This window comes from Danio rerio, chromosome 7, assembly GCF_052040795.2.
Source record: "Danio rerio strain M-AB ecotype USA chromosome 7, GRCz13ab, whole genome shotgun sequence".
Classification (NCBI taxonomy): domain Eukaryota; kingdom Metazoa; phylum Chordata; class Actinopteri; order Cypriniformes; family Danionidae; genus Danio; species Danio rerio.
This window is the reverse complement of record NC_141027.1, coordinates 26,462,229-26,480,214: the sequence shown is the minus strand read 5'-3', so window position 1 is coordinate 26,480,214 and position 17,986 is coordinate 26,462,229. Positions and strand designations below refer to the sequence as shown.

Genomic DNA, 17,986 nt, shown 5'->3' with positions numbered 1-17,986 from the left:
CGCCCTGAGCCTTTCTCAAACCTTACCTTAAATAATCCAAGAATCCCCTCAAGGAAAGGGTGTGTGCATAACAAAAGGCATTCACTCTTAGGGCTGCCTGTGGAAAAGTCACACCCTTAACAGTGGTTCAAAAGATGCCTGAAGTTATATATTTATTGTTTTGATTATGTCTATTTCTGAGAGAATGAGACCATTGTACCAATCGCATTGAGACATTTCAAATGATATCAAACATGATAGTTAAAGTCAGTTTGGTTAATCTAGAGCATTCAAACATTGAAATGACCATATGTGTGAGTTGGGGTGGTTGAAGCCGAGCTTCAGCAGACTCAGATGGAAATGCAGCAGGAACTGGTTTTTCACGCATTCCCACCTGCTGGGTTGTGGAGTCAATTGGCCCTGTTTTCAGCTCATGTTTTGAATTGTCAAAGACATCAAAAATATTTGTAATATTTCAACTCTAACAGATGTATTAATTCTGGTACTTTTACCATAAACCGACATGTCAACCATTTGGTAGAGGTTGATATTTTAGAAATTATGGGATGTATTAAAAAAAGAATTCATTAAGTGTGTTCACTAGCGACATTAGCAGCTAAGAAATGCAATCCAATTTTTTTTCTTGGTGGGGCAGTTAAAGGGTTAATAATGCATTACTAAATGATAAACTGATTATTAGTAAATGCTTTACATATAATGTTCATTCTTAGTTTATGTTAATAAATACATTATAACGTTAACTAATGAAACCTTTATTGTAAAGTGTGAATAATGATTAAGCACCAACATTAACGGATCATAACAGAGCAGAAAATCATCAATGTGGTCATGTCAGACAATTGTATAGCTTCAATAAGTTAAAGTCATGCAGAATTATTCATTATAAAGTCAACACTAGCAGCATTGATATAACATGTTAATATGTCTGTCTTTTTTTCTTTTTTAAACTTGTTTAACACATTTTAATCATTTTTTAATTACTTTAATAATTTTTATTTTCCTATTTCTATAATTCTTGTTTATATAAAGCACTTTGAATTACCATTGTGTATGAAATGCTATAAAAATAAACTCACCTTGCCTAATTTCAAGCCAGTAATAACATATATCTAACGTCTTACCAAATAAATAAACAAACAAGCTGTGAATGTGTGCCTCTGATATAATTCTATTATAGGATGCCGCTTTCCTCGTTGGTAACGTCCATAGATCTGATTTTTACTTTCATTCCCCGCTTTAAGCAAAATCCGTGCTTATCTTTCCTGAGAATCAGGATTTAAGGCTGGTAAGCAAAGTGCCAGTCTGACGTCAGTCCTCGCCTCGCACACCAGCACGCAGCATTATACCCGCCCACACTTGGCCAAAACACAAAGCGGTCTCTTTTCTTCACCCAAACCTGCTACCGCTGCCTCCGAGCGACTTGAGCAGGAGCACATGCCCGTCAAACAGGCGAGGTCTGACCGCTGTTGACGGCTGCGCGGTCGGGCATTACTCGGATGGAGCTCTTCTTGCATTGTTACACGGGCGACGGGCGGATTTGAAAGGCATCGGCCGAGATGCACCGTGGCTGTTGCCAAGCGCCGATCTACAGTGATACGGGCCGGGTTTTACCATGGTTTTCAGACGGTCAGCTCGGTAAGTGTGTCAGGCTCAGCGCGACTGTTCGGCGCAATCTGTGATTTATGACAGCCACGGGCTGTCTTTGTCCGAAGCGATTCTGCAACTTGCCTCTTTATTTAGCAGGTGTACAGAAACAAAGGCCATGTTTGCATCTTATCCTCTCCATCAAGCCTGTTTATCTTTCATTCATACACGCAATAAAATGTCTCTTTGCAGTATTGGGGGAAAAGAGCTGTTTGCACTGGGATAATAAATCCAGCGTTGCAGGGAATCCTGGGTGATTGATTTATAATAGGCGTAAGGCATGGAAAAGAGTTTCTGACAACATCTTTTTGTGCTTGTTTATTATGTGTGAATTCGATACACCCGCACGTTTGTCTCTTCAGGATCGGATTTCTTCTGCGTTTGCAGTCGCGTAATGTCAGCATTGTGTTTCTAATCGCAGCCTTGCATTTCTTCACTTTCACATTTCACGCTTCCCTGTTGATGATCTTTTGTCATTTTTGCGCTCTATTGAACATTTCACCCAGTGGCAAGCTGTTTAAACATTAGTTTATTATCACTGAATATATAAACTGTATTTATTTTCATCTAATAAACATGAAGTAGTATCTAATTAATAAATACTACTATGCAATAAAAATGTATTAACAGGTAATAGTATTTCAACAAGAATAAGTAGTTCCACAAGAATAACTAACTCATTCATTCATTCTTTCATTCATTTTCTTTTCGGCTTGGTCCCTTTATTAATTCGGGGTCGCCACAGCAGAATGAACCGCCAACTTATCCAGCATGTTTTTACGCAGCGGATGCCCTTCCAGCCGCAACCCATCCCTGGGAAACGTCCACACACCCATTCACACTCATACACTACGGACAATTTAGCCTACCCAATTCACCTGTACCGCATGTCTTTGGACTGTGGGGGAAACCGGAGCACCCGGAGGATACCCACGCGAATGCAGGGAGAACATGCAAACTCCACACAGAAACGCCAACTGACCCAGCCGAGGCTCAAATCATTGACCTTCTTGCTGTGAGGCGACAGCACTAGAGAATAACTAACTATAGTATCAAAAAAATGTAAAAGTCACAACTGGAATCAAAACCAAATAGCTGATATCTCAATAGCTACGTTTCCATCCACCTATTTTTTGTGTGCATTTTAAATATGCGCATAAAAAATGGTTGATGGAAATGCCAAGATGCTTAAGTTTTGAAAATGTGCATAACTGAGTAGGATAAACTTTTTAGTCGATAAGAACAGATGTGCATAAACTATGATGGAAACATTTTTACTAAACAAATTCCAGTATGCGCATTAAAAAATGTCATGTGACATTGTTATAAGAGATCATGTGATGATAGAAATGTGTGTGAATGGATAAACCAGCCGGCTGAGCACATTGTAGAACATCTGAAATGCTATTTTGGTCATTCTAACACTCCTTAACCATTCAAGTATTAGTGTTATTATATTATTAATGACCTACTGAACTGTCAAGAGCATCTGCGCTCAGCATCTCACGCCTTCAAACACCATCAACATCAAGGATTGCATGTCGGCATTTGTCTTCTGTGGCACAAGTCATTTATTAAATGAGGAAAAGATATATGCAGCTTCTCGTACTGCAGCAAATTACGTTTACTGTTGATATTTGGCGCCAGTTCATCAGGTAGTGACAATTTTGTTTGCTTTGACTCGTTGGATGAAAACGCTGCTTTATTTGAATGTAATATTCCAGTTTTGCGAATAAAGTTAATTAGCATTTTTGGATAGCTATTGACAGATTCCCAAGTCAATGGCAAAAATGTAAAAAATTGTTCTAAGCGTTAATTGTTCAATTAAAATAAGGGTAACACTTTAAAATGGTTGCATTAATTTTTTTTTTAAACCAGAAGCTAGCTCTTTGCAACGTTCATATCTTTGCCCACTGAAGCTAAGCAGGGCTGTGCCTGGATGGGAGGCCACATGAGACAGCTAGGTTGTTGCCGGAGGTGGCGTTAGTAAGACCAGCAGGGGGCGCTCAACCTGTAGTCTGTGTGAGTCCTAACGCCCCAGTATATTGCTCAGTGAGCAGATGAGACGTTAAACCGAGGCCCTGATTTAAAAATCCTTCGAAATTGTACCCCGGCATCCTGGCCAAATTAGCCTACTGGCTTCTGTCCATCATGGACATTAAAGATTAGAGATTAAAGCCTAAACATCCCCATATTTTAAGTGGATTCATTGCTCTGTCTCCTCTCCACCAATCAGCTGCTGTGTAGTGTATGGTCTGGTGTCATTTAGGTGGATGCTGCAGTCTGGTAGTGGATGAGGAGATTTACCCCCAAAAATGTGTACATAGCTATGAGTGTCCAGAAATGCATATAAATGTTAGGAATTGTAATTATTGGTAATGTTAATTAATGTATTTACTAACGTAATCAAACAAGGAACAATACATTTAATACAGTATTTATTGATCTTTGTTAATGTTAGTTAATAGAAATAAAGTTGTTCATGGTTAGTTCATGTTTACATAGAGTGCAATGACTAAAATGAATTTGAATGTTAATTATACATTAGTAAATGCTGATCAACGATTAATAAATGCTGTACCATTATCTTATATTATCTTATATTAAGTATCATTCATTATTAGTTCATGATAGTAGATTCATTAACAAAAGAAACCTTATTTAAAGTGACCAAAAACTACTAGTCTCTATTTAAAAGGTAGTATGAGTGAGTACTGGTATTTAATAAATTATAATATTTAATCCGAGAGTATCTATTGGATATGTTAGTAGTATGTTTCAAAAAGGTAGTAGCATCTAAAGAATATGCACTAGTAGCCAACAAATTATTAATACTTAACGGAATATACACTAGTTAACATTCGCGGTGAATAAAAAATGTTTTTCAAAATTTTCCTAGTACAAGAATGAGTGTTGTTCAACAGTTTAAGGACAACTTTGATGAACAGTGATGGTCCACTTCAAATGTTAACTACTATATATTAAAAATAATATATATGGTTTACAGATTATAGGTTAAAACAGCATGTCATACTCTCCTGTTTTGCACAATTTCACGACTGAGGCTAACCGTAATTTACTGTTGCTAATAGGAGAATGCGGTGGCTGGGATGTTATCGGCTGGGGCCCATATGGAAAGCACTCCTGGTATTTGTTGTCATCGCTTTTGCAGGGCAACTTCTGGGAGTCATTTTCAACAAGAGGTATGAAAAATGTTGCTCATCCTCATTCCTTTTCAAATAACTCCTTTCTATTCTTTACATTTTTGTTTACCCAGTACATAAAGTCATTTATTGGAAACATGCTAACCATATTTTTAAAACTGCATTAGTCAGATAGTAAAAACAAAAACAAAAACTTTCACACAAAACCAGATATGCTGAAGAATGTTAGAAAAAACATCTATTGACATCTGTAGTACAAACAAAAATACTATGGAAGTCAATGTGTGCTTTGATCCAGCATTCTATGGAATATCTTTGTGTTTAACAGATGAAAGAAGTTCAAACATGTTTGGAACAAGTGGAAGATGAGTAAACAGTTTTCACTATTGGGTGAACTGTCCCTTTAAGATATAATGCTGCTTAAATAAGTTTACAGTTTCCTGCTGGATTGATGATAATGCTTTAGGCTATTAACAAACTGTAAAAGTCATCAATGGCATTGTGCCCAATAGACTCTTCTAAGGAATACATTCCTTAAAAAAACATTAATTTTAACAAACAGAACTTAGAACCTGTCATTTTTGTTAAAAATAAAAATCAAGAAAGAACCAGCTGAAAAAAAAAGAAAATATTCAAAATAAACAATGACCTTTTGCTGCTGTTGTCGATAATGCTAAATATAGAAATCTAACATCTTGTACAACATTACATATATTTATTTTCAATTAATGATTCAACAATTCACACATAAAACTTCATGTTTCATTATAGGTGGATCATTTTTGAATACCTATTCAGTGACATCATTTTAATGGTTGTTTGTCGCCACCCATTGGTTACACAATGTAAATGCTACAACATTCACCAACGTCACTGTGATTTTAATCTTTTCCCTAAAAACAGCAGTGTTTATATCTGAACTATAAACTGTTCTCCCAGTACTTCTGGGTTATTTAATTGTTTGTAACTACCTGAAAAAGTGTAAATGGTGCTGAATATCTCTCAATCAAACGAAGATTTGAATGCAGCGCTTCGAAGGATTAAAAATATGCAAATCATTATCATTCATGTTGCGTGTGTTTGAATTGAGATCAGGATCTTTTAGTGTTTAATTGTGCCGCTGTACACTAAATGCATTAATACAGGCTAAACATACAGTGACAGAAACACCATTAATAAATAACCTAAGAAAGCATTTAGGTAGGTCCCACCACAACCTTTTCTTTCATCATTCTATTTTACAGGGAAGCCAAAACGCTTTCATAGATGTGATTTGAATGACACGGGAGGCAATCTCTCTGCAATTAATAAACATTTATTAAATGCAAATAAATGTTGGATTAACCTATAAGTTAAAAAAAAAGTTATTAATCCACGGTTCATGTGCCCTCCGAACTGGATTAACTGTGAGCAGTTACACCTATACTTGGAATTATGTAATTTTCATTCCTGGATGTATTGGCCCCTTATAAAGTATTTGTTTTTTATCTGTAATTTCATACAGTATTCTCGTTTTGCTTATTAAAATGATTTATAACATGCCTCCTGGCTTAAATAAATGATTATGCACATCACATACTCAGAATATCACTGAATTCATTATTTGAGGCTAATCTGTTCTCACTCATTCTCTTTGAAACTGTTTATTCTCTTCCTTAATCACTTCATTCCAATTATCGCTCTTGTGTAATTATCTGTAGCCTGACAGGCCGTTCTGTCTTAATTTCCTCTGTTTCTTGTGCTTGCAGTGAATCTCTTTCTCTCTTCTTCATTCACTCATCATTTTTCTTGGTATATTGAGTGGAACGGAGGATTCATTTAGGGTATTTTGCTCTGTCTCTCCATTAGCTGGATGCAGCCGGAGAGGCCTCAGTCCCTCTACTCTCTTCCCTCTGATAACACCCAAGGCTCCTCTCTGGGCTCCTGTCAGCCCCACATCCACATCATGTTCCTGAAGACTCACAAGACGGCAAGCAGCACCGTTCTTAACTTACTCTATCGCTTTGGTGAGGAGCGGGACCTTAAATTTGCCCTGCCTTTTGGCTATCAGTTCGGCTACCCGCTGCCCTTTATTGCCCAGAGGGTGAAAGGATACAAAAGCCCTCATGTGGGAGAATTTGACATCATGGGAAATCACATGCGGTTCAACAAACCAGAGGTACAGAACATGGCATTTTATTGGACAGATTTATGCTCAAACAATTAAAATGTTAATCTATCCTTTTACTACCAATAAATACCAAACAATAGTACAAAGAATTACTTTTGCAGTTATTTTTGACATTGACTGTATTCATTTGGTCAGTTTTAGGTTTATTCAGGCTGCAGGCAAATCAATCAGTAGCAAATGTGACAAAGCTATTTGCATGGTTTGCCTTGATAAGGACACAGGCGCATCCATATATGTGATTTTGAAAGCAATGCAGGGTGGTGCATCATTTTAATATGGAAAAAAAAATATTAAAATATTAAGATTTTTACTGGCAATTTAAAGCTTTTGTTATTGTGTTTCTATTTCTAACCAGGTAACTAATAGGGTATATGCAGAAGTATACATAAGGACTTTTCATTTTTCAGTTACCTGAGTCAAACGCTTCCAGTGAACTGTGTTCTATTACAAAATCTGCGCATTTAAGGTCTGTTTTCTTTAAAAATCAATGATCTTCACTGCCTGATTGATATACGATATAAATTGGGTCTCAGAATGTACAAGAAGCACTGCATTAAATAAAATTTTTCTGCACCATGTCATTAAAATATGAACATTTATTTTATTCCACACTGTAAAAAATAAATCCGTAAAATTAACAGTAAAAAAAGGTAGCTGTGGTTGCCTGTATTTTACCATTAAAAATACTGTACAAACCGTAAAATTAATTTAGCATTTTTACAGTAAACTACCATATTTCATTAATTTATTGATGTAATATGTCTGTATTTTGAGTTACCAACACCTACACATTTTTTGTTACACAGTTAGACACGTTAACACATCCATATGCAGGTGTTGATGAGAACGTTACATAATGAACCAATGCTCATCGCAAACAACTTTTCCAACAAGCATCAGTGTATTGAAGGTGCTCAGAGTCATTCACACAGCTGCTAAACACCAATATGGTACATTCAAAAAATTAAAGTCATAAAATAAACTTTGTTTATCAACATCAGATGTAACATAAATCTCTAATGTACATAACTGATGGGGAAACAACTAAAAAGATCCATATTAATGTCAACAAAAAGCATAAAAAGTAACGTGCCATACAGGGAATTTTGGGAAAGTCAGTTTACGGTTATTCACCATATATATTAAGGAAACATACTGTTAACCAGGTTACAGATTTTTACTGTATTTTTACAGTCTTTTACAGTTGAAATCACAGACATTTTTTACAGTGCAGTATGTTCAATGAAGCTTCTGTGCTCTTCTGCTGATCCGGACGAGCGCTTGTCTGTAAACGGCTTTTCATCTCGTTTTACACTTGAACAACTAAATGAATGCCGAAATCTATTTAGCTGATTATATTTTAATTACATCACAACATCGATGCTGTAAAAGGAACCGTATAAAATTGAAAAAAGTCACGCTAACCGCTAACCCGAAGTTTATCAGTCTGGGAAGAAACACTAGCTCTGCATATACCCTGTTAACTTACTCATTGCAGATTCATATTTTTATAGCATCTTTTAAGCAAGCTTTAAAGTCTGATCCTCTACAAAAATGTGTCCACACTTATTTGCTTGGTCATAATTTTAAGCACCAAGTTTTTGAAACATACACTGGGTCTTCACACATCATCAAATGAAAAGCTTTGTGGTGCTGTGACATCACATGCTATTTTAGATCAGACTACATGATGTTGATCTGTGTCATATTTCTGACTAGCCACACTAGAGTTTGTTTAGAAGCAGATGGAGACCCACCTTTTTAGAGGTTTTAGTCTGCTTGTTTGTTTTGAGTGGCAGTGTTCAGTAGGTGTTGTGGGGGGGATCTTACATTTACAATTACATTTTACATGAAATCGGCGACACAGTGGCTCAGTGGTTAGCACTGTCACCTCATAGCATGAAGGTCGCTGGTTCGAGTCCCAGCTGAGTCAGTTGGCATTTCTGGAGTTTCCATGTTCTCCCAGTGTTCGCGTGGGTTTCTTCCGGGTGTTCCGTTTTCTCCCACAGTCTAAAGAGAAGTGTATGTGTGTGAATGTGAGAGTGTATGGGTATTTCCCAGTATTGGGTTGTGGCTGGAAAGGCATCTGCTGCAAAAAACATATGCTTGACAAGTCGACGGTTCATTCCGCTGTGACGCCCCCTGATGAATAAAGGGACTCTTTAGGGACTGACTCTAAAGGGACTGAAATCTTTAGGGATTTCAGGGTCCGATTCCGATCCTGAGAGGGACTATCCGATTCCAAAACAAGTCTTAACCTAAATATTTTTCTATTTTTTTCTGTTGTGCAAATAATTTCTTGACCACATCAGTTTCTCAGCGGATGTTTGCTTCCTCCAGCACTGATGGCTTATGGGTCGTGTAGTTCATTTTAATTGCGTTACATTGTAATCTTATTAAAACAAAACTACAAAATGGCAGTGCATTTTTTTCGTCATCTTCCTATTGGTTAATTCACGCTCCACTCTGCTCCTGTCAATATTTTATCCTGTACTGTCCCAGTCCCGTGATTAAAAGTAAAGATGACTCCCATCCTGCATGAATCCCACAGGAATCCTGTGACCCATAGGATTCCCGAAAAAAAGTATTATTATCTGATTTAGTAACAAAATTATATTAATGAACAAGCTCTTTCTTTGTTTGCAGACGGGATGAGAACTGCAGCAAATGTGATGTTTTATTACTTGACATTTTTTAAATTATTAAGTTTGTCCATCTTTGTCCAAATGTAGAATTTCAGAAGCATACGTATATGAGCCTGTCGCCACTTATTATTCTGTTTCTAGCTTGCTGCCCACACAAGCCTACACAGTCATATTCTAATTTGAATACAGAATAGATTCTGAACTTTTGAGAATCATTTCAGAATCATTTGAGAAAGAATCATGATGCATCGATGGATTGATTTTTTTCTCTCCTACTAAAGTAGGACTGGGGGATTAATCACAATTAAACACAATTCATCATAAGCGTGACTGTCATGCACATCTCTTCATGGAAGCACAGTTCTGTGTTCAGTAGTAAATCTCTTTCAAAGGCCACAGAGTGCTCTCATGCAGAAACTACAAACTTGAAGAAAACCAGAAAATGCCCTTGACATTGCAATATAAACAAGATATAACTGCTTTCATTGATTTAATTTGACTTAGAATCACATGACTATAGAATCGTATCACAAAATTATTTATTTCAAACACTTGATTATGAAGTGAGTTTGGAGTAAAAACATGTTATTAAATGTAGTATTTTCACATGCAGCACTTACTGCACACAGCCGAAGCTCACTGAGAAGCCATGCAAACATTGGTCATTATTGTAGAATGACTACCTTGATTTCATTATCATCTGAATAAATCAATTTAGATTTTATATGTGATTTTGTGTAGCTTGTCGTTGTTCTCCAACTCTGTGTAATAAACGCTGCTCCATCTGCACTTGCTGGAGATTTAATAGAACCAGCTTTTCTCGCCTTTGATTAATCGGCCAGGCCTCGTTCAGACTTAATCAAATGAACAGAGCAATAAGATTAATAGCAATAAGAAGTTGAACCAAACCTGTCAAGTACCTTATAATCAGTGTTTGAGCTTGATTGAATATGTTCCCTTTTTTAATTTGATTTTTTACTTTTGTTACAGGTTGAGAAGGTGATGCCACCTGACACCTTCTATTTCTCCATTCTTCGAGACCCTGTGGCTCTAGCTGAATCTTCTTACGCCTACTATAAAAACGTTGCCCCTGCCTTTAGGCGTGCCAAAGGACTGGGTGATTTTGCTGACAACCCCTACAAGTACTATGACCCAAGGCTCCGCAATAACCATTATGCCCGCAACCTGATGTGGTTTGACTTTGGTCTAGATCATACGGCCAACTTTAGCCTAGCATTGGCTAAGCGTGGCGTGGCTGCAGTTCGTCGCAACTTCAAGCTCATTCTTCTCTCCGAATACTTTGACCAGTCTATGGTGCTGCTCCGCCACGCTCTGTGCTGGCCGCTTGATGCTGTGGTTTCTTTCAGCTTGAATGCCAGGCAGCAGGTGCCCACTGGGAGATCAGCATGGGTGGGCAAGCTTATAGCTCCTTTGGCTTTAACAGACAAGCAAAGAGTGAAATTACGTGAGTGGAACGCACTAGACTGGCACCTTTACCAAGCTTTCAACCTCACTTTCTGGCAGGAAGTGGAACGCTTTGGCCGTTCTCGAATGGAGACCGAGGTGGCCTTGCTTCGAACCAAACGGGAAGTTCTCACTCGCATCTGCTTACGTGACGGCGGACGTCCCATAGAGGCCGGTCGTATCCGGGACAAGACAATCCGCCCCTTCCAGAGTGGATTAGTGAAAATCTTGGGATACGAGTTACAATCGGGACTGAACAACGCCACTTGGGAAGCTTGTCTTCGCATGATCAGGCCTGAGATCCAATACAAAGACTTGCTGGATCTTCGGCAGTTCCCAAGAGCCCAGCAACCCTCATTCGCAGGAGGGCCTCCGTTAAAGAGGGAGTCCTCCATTCTCAGGGCTGACGACCATGGAGGAAAGAGGTTGGTGGAAAAGGACTGGGATGGGACTATTATGTTTAGGAATCAATCATTAGAGCAGGCTGATTCAAAAGTAAGACTTAGATAGATAGTGAGCTAGTTGCACCTTTTTGCCTCAAGGTCAATAATTCTGACCCATTTTGGCTCCACGGGCCTCTGTGCTGCACTACTAGAGGAGACGAGGGGATTCCAAGAGATAAATCACACCACTTTTGTCATTGACTCTTCCTTATCTTGCCCTTCTACACTCTTATTTTGTAGAGCAAAGTTTCAGAGAGAAGAAGAGGTCTGTAAGTACAGCAGTGACTGGAGTGATAGAAAGGTATGAATATGCCAGATGGTGGTGAAATGAAAAGTGATATTGGAGATAAGTGAGAAAATGCTGCTTTTCTGTCCACGATGAGTCATGGTTGGAACAAGTATGCAACCTAGCAGTGTATTGGTCATGGTAAGTGGTTGCATTGTTTTAAACAACACCACTTTCTAGAGTAAATTTGGTACTACTACTGTTCAAAAGTTTGGGGTCAGTGTATATATTTTTTTATTTTGGAAGGATGCAATAAAATATATTTGTAATGTTACTTCAGACTTTTTTCCACATAAAATGGCAATTTTCCAACAATAAGACATTCGTCATGAGCATCATGATATATGAAGGCTGGTGAGAAATGGCCGCAAAAAATTTGGCTTTGCCATCACAAAACAAAAGTTTTAAAAAGTATTTTAAAGGGCACCTATGATGAAAATAATCTTTTGTAAGCTGTTTGGACAGAACTGTGTGTAGGTTTTGTGTGTCCACAGTTATAATGGAGTCATAGAAACACAATAAGTATTCTTTTAATTGCCTGATGTTAAAATATGACCCAAATCCAAATTTGAGACCCACCGCAACGTAACATAGGAGTGCGGTTTCCCCGCTCATAGCCAAATATTAACACGTCTCTGTAGTAACATGTATAATAATCGTGTCACCAAGACAGGATGTATCCAAAGCAACTGGGATTAAAATATCTGTTCAGCTCACTGTGATCATCAATCATCATCAAATTTGATCAAGAACGAGTTTTACAAGCTTAAAACGTTTTTAAAACATGTTTGTAATGAATTACAGCGATTTTACAATGAATTTTGTAACGGCATTGTATGTAACTCATCATTGCAGAAAGGCTTGAATTAACTCCACAACATACATCAAATAATCATTTAAAGTTCTTACTGTAGTATTTCTCACCAATGTTATCTGCTTCCTTCATGTCTGTCACTGTGCTGTTTATCTGACGCAGCTGAGGCAGAGATTGAGGCACACTCTGACAGGCACGGAGCAACAGTGGGTGGGGAGAACTAGCATCAAAGGTACAGGCAAAAAAACAGCTACATAGTGTTCAGAGCAGAAAAATCAATATTTTTTAAAGGTATAATGAATAATCTGATGAGTGTTTTGAGCTGAAACCTTACAGACACATTCTGGAGACACAAAACACTTATCTTAAATCTTTAAAAAAATAAATTGTAAAATAGGTGCCCTTTAAATGGTAATATTATTTCAAGACATTACAGTTTTTGCTGTTTCTTGAGTCTTATTTAATTTAAGTACATAACGCTTACCATCCCCACTTTTGAACAGTAGTGTTGGTGTACATCCAGTGTCACTAACAAAAAAAGGTTGTTTCTTTTGCATCTAATTAGCTGGCGGTTGTGAATATGAACATACGTTTGCTGCATGAAGAAATTCCACACAGTGGAAACACAAACCCTTCATTGTCTGCAACATAAGATTCAAACAGTCGTACTGTTCACGGTGACTGGAATTTAACTTTATTTCCGTTTATTGGGTAGTTGTTCAACAGAAACGCTGACAATGTTTTTATTTAGGGAATACAATGCAAACCTTTGGTTTCTTTGTCACATATTAGGTTTTACAAACCAGGAAGTGAGAGAAGACATGACAGCAGTCTTTCTACAGTTTGGTAGATTTTTCATGACAGTATAAACTATCCCAAGTGTCTGTGAGAACAGCTAACATCTCCAGTTTTAACACTGTGAAATTTGATGATCTTTTAAGAAAGGGCAAAATAGAGATTGCATTTACCAAACGTATCAATTGGCCAGTGCACTTCCTATAACAATCGGTTTACCTCATGAGGTTGATAGTTTCACTTTTTTATTTTCATGTTTTGAATAAACATTCTATTTAAAAAGGAATGGTAAATGTTCATAGGCATGGTATGCTGTAATTCCAAGGCCTGCCATAGACATTTTAAATGACCAGAAAAGTCGACCAGAAATTTTAAAACTCAATGGTTGTTTTGCCTTACAATTAGTATCTTTGTGACGCAGTGCTTTAATATCAAAGCTTGCTGTATATTTATTATGCTTTTGTATACATTTCTGTGTATCTAGTGCATTTATACTCTTAAAAAAGATTTTTTTCCCTCTTATTGTGAGTATTGAACAAACGTAGAATAGAAATTCGACTGAAATGCACTGTGCTATTTGCCCTATATACGAACAGCCAGCTTTTTGTATGCAGATTTCAATGCACAGAGCAAGACGACATCTTACAATGCAGACTAATTTATTTTAGGTGTTCCAAGTGAGGTGTTTTTGAGAAAAAATAACAACAACACTAAGTATGCTCACTGTTGTGTGCCTATTTATGTGCATCATTTATTGTATATTGTAGATTTAGAGCATGGCTGTACTTAGCAACCATTTCCTTGTGTAACTGATAAACAAAAACTACATATTATGATGTGCATTTTAATACCCTATTCCATTTTAGCTTGCATTGTATTATTTCCAGCTAATTAAATATCTTTATCATAGACTTTTTTTCATTCACAGTGTAGCTTTGCGTTTGCAAAACACATTCAGTAGTTACTGATGGAGCTAAATTAAAAACATAAGTATTGACTTCAATTCAGATCTTCTTTAAAAAGAGAAAAAAATAGCTATGGACTAATATAGAATGCATTGAATTGTTTTTATATTTATAAAAGAAAAACTAATGTAGTTAGCCTATTAAGGTTAATGTAATTTGATTCCTTTTGATTAATTAACAAGTAACTTTGAACAAAATGCTATTTGTGTGAAGAAATTCAACCTAAATTGAAATTAAACATTTATTTCCTGTTCAGCTTAAGATGTACACTCACCGGCTACTTTAATAGGTACACCGGTCTAACCATTCACAAAGGCTCACCAAAACTGGACAAAAGAGAGATTGGAAAAATGTTGCCTGGTCTGATGAGTCTCGATTTCTGCAAAGACATTTAGATGGTAGGGTCAGAATTTGGCATCAACAACATGAAAGCATGGATTCATCCTGCCTTATATCAACGGTTCAGGCGGCTGGTGGTGGTGTAATGGTGTGGGGTATATTTTCTTGGGCCCATTAGTACCAATTGAGCATCGTGTCAACGCCACAGTAAAATGATGAGTTCACTGTACTCAAATGGCCTCCACAGTCACCTGGTGTCAATCTAATAGAGCACCTTTGGAATGTGGTGGAACAGGTTATTCAAATCATGGATGTGCAGTCGACAAATCTGCAGCAACTGAGTAATGCTATCATGTCAGTACGGACCAAAATCTCTGAGGAATATTTCCAGTAACTTATTAAATATATGCCACAAAGGATTAGGGCAGTTTTAAAGGCAACCTGGTTCTAGTAAGGTGTGCCTAATAAAGTGGCCAGTGAGTGTTTAATAGCTTTTACATTCATTCAGCTAATTTACAGAAACTGTAAAAAAAAAGAAGAAGAATAAGAAGAAGATATAAAATCTGGCAATATTGTGTGTCATGCATTACAAACCAGTAGATTCAGTGTCTTCACGTGTCTTTAGGTTACCCGTGGTACTGCATTTTAAAGATAAACCAAAGAAGTGGTGGTTTTTCTGTGCTTGGAATACGTCAAAAATTGTCACTCATTTTATGTTTTATTAAGTGATTAAAAATGAATTCAGATGGTGCTTGGTTGATCCATTTAACATTAACTATCATCTCAGAAGGGAATGAGAAAAATGGACACTTAATGAATACAATGTATATATCAGTTTGAGTCATTTCATTTTAACAGAGAAAGTAAACTCGTCTGCACTTTTGTGATTTCACATGTTCAGTTTTCCCATTGATATTTTTTAAACCTGTTTACCATATTTATTTTTCTTTGTTACTTGAATATATGGGGAAACGTCTGTAAATATTTGACTGTGATGAACCTGGTTTACTTGTCTGTAGTAAAATAAAACTACATTTTACATGTGATGCGTGTGTTTTAAATGTCTTCCTATAGCATGGTGGGCTTATCAGGATCTCTGAAAGTACAGGATTCAGAATTAATTCACAGATTAAAACACAATGGAAAAATGGGCTGGAACTGTAGGTTTGCATATGTGTTTTCATGAATGCTTCTCACACCACACCTGTGACCTTTAAATCTGCAAATAAAAACTTAATGAGCACGTGAAGAACTAATAATACTCTCAAAGACAACTGTGTTTAGCTTTCTATTACATTATTCAAAGTAAACATGCATGCATTAATATCAGTAAATATAATAAGCTGGCTTAAATCAAACAGGCTAAGTAAATATAATGGCTGAGGAATAGAGGGAAAAAATGCATAAAAATAAACAGTGGATTTATAAATGAGTGAATTAATGAATCTGGTACAATTTAGTGCACAATAATACTTTCTATTATTAATACGCCTAGTGTTGAATAATCATTTTTGTGGAAAGTACTAGTTTTTAATAGAAATTAATCATTTTATTCAGAAACAAAGCACTGATCAAATATGACACTGAATACATTTATACTTACAAAAGTCTTGTAGCTTATTTGAAGTTAATGTTCTTATGCACTTTCTGTTCATTCAAGAATCCTGAAGAAAAAAATCATAATGGTTTAGAGAAAACTTTGGTCTCAAACTCAGTTCCTGGAGGGCCACAGCTCTGCACAGTTTAGTGCGTAGACCTGGAAGGGACATGATGGTGGGGCGGGGTGGGGGTTTAGGCGGGGTGAGGGGAAAGGGGGTTGAATAGGTGGAAAAAAAATATGGACGGAAGAAAAAAGAACTATGGGAGTAAAAAAAGTTTTAAAATAAAGAGAAATGGGAAAATATATTTTAAAAAAGTTTTTGTGTTCCCTCGCGAGAATGTTTTCCAAGGGAATGCAAAGACACACTTTGTATTATAAACTGATCCCAGATCAGCTTCTGTACTTGCCATTTAAAATGACACTTCTGTTATCAAACAAGTGAAGAGCAGCAAATAAATCTCTCATTTTATTTTGTTTGATAACAAAAGGCGTCATTTTAAGAATGCACAGATCATTAAGCTAACAAAAGCATTCAATTACTGTAACTGTTTGTGCTCATTTAAGATAATATTAGTGTATTTGTCTGTTTAAACACACACCCGAATACGAAAGTGTCCTGCACTTTCGCTCCTTTTTAATTGGCGTGTACTGAAGCTGATCTGGGATCAGTTTATCATTTGGAGCGTGTCGGTCAGTCAACGCTTATACATGAATTCACTGATTGAGAGGTTGCATATGAAGGGTGATGATTGACACCATAGCTTTAATGGAAAGAAAGTGAATGCAGACAATTTTTTTATTTAATGATAGGATGATCGTGGGATATAATAGTGAATCCCTGCACAAATGAGAGTGTTGACATGTATGAAGTGAACAGGAAGTGTTTGTGGAAAAACATCTTTACAAAGTAATACAAAAACTTTCAAATATGTATTTTCCTATAACTCTGTTTTTTTTTCTCCCACCCAGATTTTTTTTTGTCCACCCGTTTTTCCCCCACCATCACTTCCCTTCTGGGTCTCCGTAATACAGCTTAGGGCTGGGCAATATGGCAAAAATGCAATCTCAATAATTATCTTCCATATTTTCTAATAACTATATATTTCAATATAAGCTTTTAATGCTTCCAGATTTAAAGAGTACCCCAACAATGACTGAAGCCACAAAAATTAGAGGGTTAATTTAATGGCATAACATATTTCTGTCAAGAATACATAAGATACATCTCTAATATGATAATGAGCCTTTATTTGTCACAACACTGTTACATGCAGCGAAACTGGACCCCTCTGACCATACACAAACATCACACAATTCAGGAAAAGATAGGTCAGTCGAAAGGTAACATAGAAAAATAGGAAATAAGATACAATGGGAAAAAAAGAAAGTAAAAAAGCCCTCCCAGACTGTGCTTAAAGTAGGGCAATATCAACACACTTATAGATTCCTATTTCTGCTGTGTGATTGGCTCTTAGATCAATATAGAGTAAAAAGGTACAGAGCTTATTATTGTTACTGACAAATATGTATCGCAATAGAATATAATATTGGTTATCGGCCCAGCCCTAGTTTATCTCCAACCACCCCCAACTCACACCTGCCTAATAGTCTCCAGTAGTCTTGAATACCTTGATTAGTTGGATCAGCTGCGTTTAGT

The 17,986-nt window shown here is 36.7% G+C and overlaps 1 protein-coding gene across 4 annotated transcripts in view; it reads left to right on the top strand.

Moving 5' to 3' along the window:
- Positions 1-15,775, top strand: part of gal3st4 (galactose-3-O-sulfotransferase 4) — a 31,001-nt gene extending 15,226 nt beyond the window's left edge. Inside the window, exons 1-5 of one of the 4 annotated variants that reach the window (XM_087259682.1) lie at positions 1,389-1,635; positions 4,737-4,847; positions 6,657-6,966; positions 10,614-11,512; positions 11,771-15,775. In XM_087259682.1, the coding sequence (XP_087115808.1) occupies positions 1,613-1,635; positions 4,737-4,847; positions 6,657-6,966; positions 10,614-11,512; positions 11,771-11,837 (1,410 nt within the window). In that variant the 5' untranslated portion in view covers positions 1,389-1,612 and the 3' untranslated portion in view covers positions 11,838-15,775. Of the gene's footprint in view, positions 1-1,160; positions 1,636-4,736; positions 4,848-6,656; positions 6,967-10,613 lie in introns of those variants that run through there. The other 3 variants (XM_087259684.1, NM_001326376.2, XM_087259683.1) reach the window with 3 other exon arrangements.
- Positions 15,776-17,986: the final 2,211 nt, after the last annotated feature.